General features: G+C 34.6%; 1 protein-coding gene across 1 annotated transcript; it reads left to right on the forward strand.

Moving 5' to 3' along the window:
* The first annotated feature begins 2,030 nt into the window (after positions 1 to 2,030).
* Positions 2,031 to 2,828, forward strand: LOC129987770 (uncharacterized). The gene has a single exon (XM_056095708.1). It carries the CDS (start codon positions 2,031 to 2,033, stop codon positions 2,826 to 2,828), a length of 798 nt encoding a protein of 265 aa, XP_055951683.1.
* Positions 2,829 to 4,667: the final 1,839 nt, after the last annotated feature.

Genomic DNA, 4,667 nt, shown 5'->3' on the forward strand with positions numbered 1-4,667 from the left:
TATTTTTCCAAAAATGTAAAAATTGACGAGGATGGAAGATATGAGGTCAAGCTTCCCTGTATGCGCAGTCAAGATGAACTACCTACAAATAAAGACATTGCTGGGAAAAGGCCCGTTTCTACTAGCATGAAGTTGTTAAAGGGCAATCATTTCGAGTGTTATGATGCTGTCTTCGAAGAGTGGAAAAAAGAAGGTATTATAGAAGATTCTGATTAGGGTCCTGGTCACTATCTACCTCATCGAGGCGTATTTAAAAATGATTCCAACACCAAAATGCGGCCAATTTTTGACGCTTAATGCAAGTCAAGAGGTAATCTTACATTCAATGATTGTTTGATGAAAGGTCCAAATTTTATAGTGACGATACCTTCAGTACTTATGAAATTTCGGAAGAAAAATTTTGGTGTTGTATCAATGTGAGACAAAAAGACGTTTCTTCAAATATCTGTTTCTAAAGAAGAAAGTAAATACTTGAAATTTCTGTGGTGGAAGAATGAGAGCAGAGATGCGACTAAAGTTTATCAGCATGCCAGAGTAGTTTTTGGCCTGAATTGCTGCCTTTTTCTGTTGAGTGCTGTCATCCACCATCATTTTGACCAGTATTTATCTTCTCCTTACCATGATACTGCTGTGAAGTTAAAGAACTCATTTTATGTCGACAATTGTGTGACATCTGTAAATTCAGAGCAGGAACTGCAACACTTTATTAAAGATTCAACAAAGCTGATGGCACAAGTCAAGTTTGACCTTAGAGGTTGGGAATTCACAGGAGAGCCAATTTCATTAAAAGATCCCAAACCAAATCCTGTTTTAGGACTTCTGTGGAAAAATCAGAAGATGTGCTTTTTTATGATAATTCTTTACTGGAAATGCCTACCAATACAATTACTAGACGTGTGATTTTATCTTATGCCAATAGAGGTTTTGATCTGATTGGTTTTACTTATCCAGGCTCTTTGCAATCTAAAATATTATTGCAAGAGAGTTGGCGATTGAAAAAAAGCTGGAATTCGGAAGTATCAACGGATATGAAAGAAAAATTTCTAAAATGGATAGAAAATATTAAAATGTTACATCTTGTGAAAATTCCAAGGACAATTTTTATTAGCAATGCTTCTTTCTTTAGTTTTCACGTATTTTGCGGTGCTAGCCTCATTTCATATGCAACAGTTGTATTCATACGATGCTAATCAGTCCATGGAACCTCTGTCCAATTACTAGCTGCTAAATATAGAATAGCTCCAATAAAATACATTACTATACCGAGACTGGAACTGCTTGCCTACTACATTGGTGCAAGTCTTTCAAAGCTTGTAAAAGAGAGTTTAAATATTGTAAATGTGAAAACAGAGTTTTGAACCGACTCTACCACAGCTCTTCAATGGATCAGATGAGACGAACCTTGGAGCATTTTTGTCCGCAATCGAGTGAATGAAATTCGGAAGCTGTCAAATATAGATGACTTGAAACATGTTCCGGGATCATTAAACCTCGCCGATTTGCCCTCTCGTGGATGCTCCGTTTTGAAGCTTCTGAGTTCTAAATGGTGGGAGGGATCCAAATGGTTTCTTTTACGTGAGGATTTGTGACCAGAATCGAATCATCATATTAATTAATAGCTTATCTCTGTAGAAAAATGTGGCAAATCAATTAGTCTTGTAAACAACTCTCCTGTTACTGCAAGTCTTTTCTCTCGGTTTTCCAGCTATGCAAAAATCCTTAAAATTTTGGGTTGAATTTCAAGATTTCAGCATAATTCTAAGACTGAAAAGGAGTGCAGAAAAGAGGGATGTTTGACTACATCTGAAATGAATGAAGCAGAAAAAAGGATTAATAGGATGATTCAAGAAAAGTCTTTCACAGAATAATCAGTTATAGATTTGAAGACTCTCAATGTCGTTAGAGATAAGGAGAGTATTTTAAGGATTAAAACAAAATTAACTGAGAAGGACGACTTGCGAAATTTTAGATACCCTATTCTTCTTACTGGAAAACATAAGTTAGTAGAGCTTCTTGTCAGAGAGGCTTATATGGAAAACTCTCATGCTGGAGTGCAGATTTTATTATCGAAATTGCGAGAAAATTTCTGGATTATAAATGGAAGAAAAACCATTCGTAGAGAAATTAACAAATGCTTAAGATGCAAGAGATACAATTCCAGGAACATACAGACCCAGCCTATTGGTTTTCCACAGGACATAGTAGAAGAATCAGTTGAATTTGAAGTGAGCGGAATAGATTTAGCTGGACCACTTACGCTTAAGGGAGGTGAAAAATGTTGGATACTTCTTTTCACGTGTGCAGTGTATCGAGCAATATACCTCGAATTGACACAGTCACCTGATACTAGATCCTTGATCCTTTGCCTTCGGCGGTTCATATCCAGACGAAGCCGACCAAAGGTTATTTACATCAATAATGGCACTAACTTTGTAGGCGCTGAAAATTTGCTGCGAAAACTGGATTGGGATGTGATTGAAAGAGAAACTTCTATCCAAAGAATAACATGGAAATTCATACCACCCTTTGTACCCTGGTGGGATAGGTTTTGGGAACGGATTGTACAAATGGTGAAAAAACTTCTTAGACGTGTTTTAGGGAATGCCTGCTTGTACTATGAAGAGTTAGTTACTATCTTATGTGATTGTGAGGCGGTCATTAACTACAGACCTCTTACGTACTTACCCGAAGGTTCCAATAACCTCATTCCGCTCTCTCCTTCAATGTTTATACAAGATATTCCGACGGTGGGAGTACCCGATTTAGATAAACTCGACACTACTGATGCTAATAATTGTCTGAAATATCGACTAAATCTTAGACAATAAGAAACAGATTTTGCCGTGAATATTTAGGCATAATATTACAACCACGGAAGAAAGGCAATTATTATGAACTAAAACCTGGAGAAATTGTCTTAATTGAAAATGATTCAAAGAAAAAATGAATGTGGCCAAGGGCTCAAATTCTTGAGGTTTATCCAGGTAGATAAAAACGTTAAAGTAGTACGATTGAAAACACGAAGCGGTGAGACTGTACGTCCTGTTCGTCGTATTTAGTCCCTTTGAGATAAAGTGTACAGAAGCTGAAAGCCAATCTTAGTGAAAAATCTCTTACAACAAGAAGAGGTAGAATTGTAAAAGTGACTTCAAGATTTTTGAGGACTTGAACAATGCAAATTACTTTGTATCCAATGCTTCTTTACCTTATTTGCTGTTTGATTATTAACGAATAATCAAAGGCGGGAGTGTTCGGTAAATATCATAATCTAAATTTGTTAATAGACATCTAGCAGACGATTCCTTTTCATTTTATAACTGCTACAATTTTTATTTAATTAAATTATTAAAAAGTAAAAGCAAACAATTTTTCTTTGATAAACATATTTTATTAATATTACTCCGTTTATTTTTTGTATAATAGCTGATGATCAATTGTAAACCTTTTGGAATCTGGTAATGTTTGTAATATATGCTGTTAAGTTGAAAAGAATAAATAAGCCGATGAAATTCTAAAATTCTAAAATTATTTTAGTTTTTAAGAATTTAAGATGCGCTGCAAGCTATAGTTTGAAGCTAAAGAAAACGGGTAGTTTTCTAGAAAGCATGCAAAACATGGAAAAGTACAGACGGTCAACCCCTTTACGGATTTTGTTCAAACTTTGATATGGATCTACATTTGCGATGTTAAGCCCGTGTTGTTAAGTTGTCAAATCAGTCACTGACTAACTTAGTTTTGTGATAAATTATATGAGGACGCCAGTAAATAGTTCACTGCACTTCATGTACTAATGAAGCAGTTTTAATTAAAACTCCTTCAGAATTTAGATATATACATAAAATTTCTGCTACGGCAGTGATTATTTACAAATATTCAAGGTTTAAACGCATAAAATTCGACATTCACAGGAAAAAGAATTCTAAAAGAACTTACAATGAACAATTCCTCTTCGTGCCGAGATTACATCTGTAAGTAAGCATAATGACGTCACAAAAGAAATAAAGTTGCCAAAAAAGAAATTTATAAAGATTAATTACTTTTAAAAAAGACAATAATAACGTAGAGAGTTAACTTCAAATTATATAAATGCAAAGCAGCCTCAGCGATGTCTACTCTACTTTAACACGTGTATCGATTTCATCTATCTAACTCAATACATTTTGAAGCTATTGTGTTCATATGAGATCGAACAACAGAACAGATAAATTTTCTTTGAATGAATTTAGTTCAAAATTTGATAGAAATGTATAACTTTGGTGTTAAATCCATATACCAAATTTCATCCATCTTTTTTTTCTTCAAAGAGTATGTGAATTATCGCGTTCATAAAAGACAAAAATTCCAAAAGTGTATTCATGGAACTAGAGGGTTCGAGGTATGAAGTATGGTCAAAATCTGGTTCGATCATTTTGACCATATCTCTTCCTTGTGTACTTCCTATAAGGGAAAATAAAGAATTCCTTTTATAAATGGTAAGTAAGTTGCAGTTACTTTAATTTTCATTATATTTTCTATTTTAATTTTTTTTAAAGGAGAGTTAGGGAGTGGGGGAAGTTGGCTAAACAGAAATATAATTCATGTGCGAAAGTTTCTGGAACCAGTCCAGCGAATGGCCACTTCTTCCATGAATTATTCTGCCGTCTAAATAGAACTCAGTCGGGCGTGTT

The sequence above is a fragment of the Argiope bruennichi genome, chromosome 10, assembly GCF_947563725.1.
Source record: "Argiope bruennichi chromosome 10, qqArgBrue1.1, whole genome shotgun sequence".
NCBI lineage: Eukaryota > Metazoa > Arthropoda > Arachnida > Araneae > Araneidae > Argiope > Argiope bruennichi.

Excerpts from the sequence above, each read along its gene's own strand:
- LOC129987770 (XM_056095708.1), top strand. The coding sequence starts at position 2,031 with ATGGAAAACTCTCATGCTGGAGTGCAGATTTTATTATCGAAATTGCGA.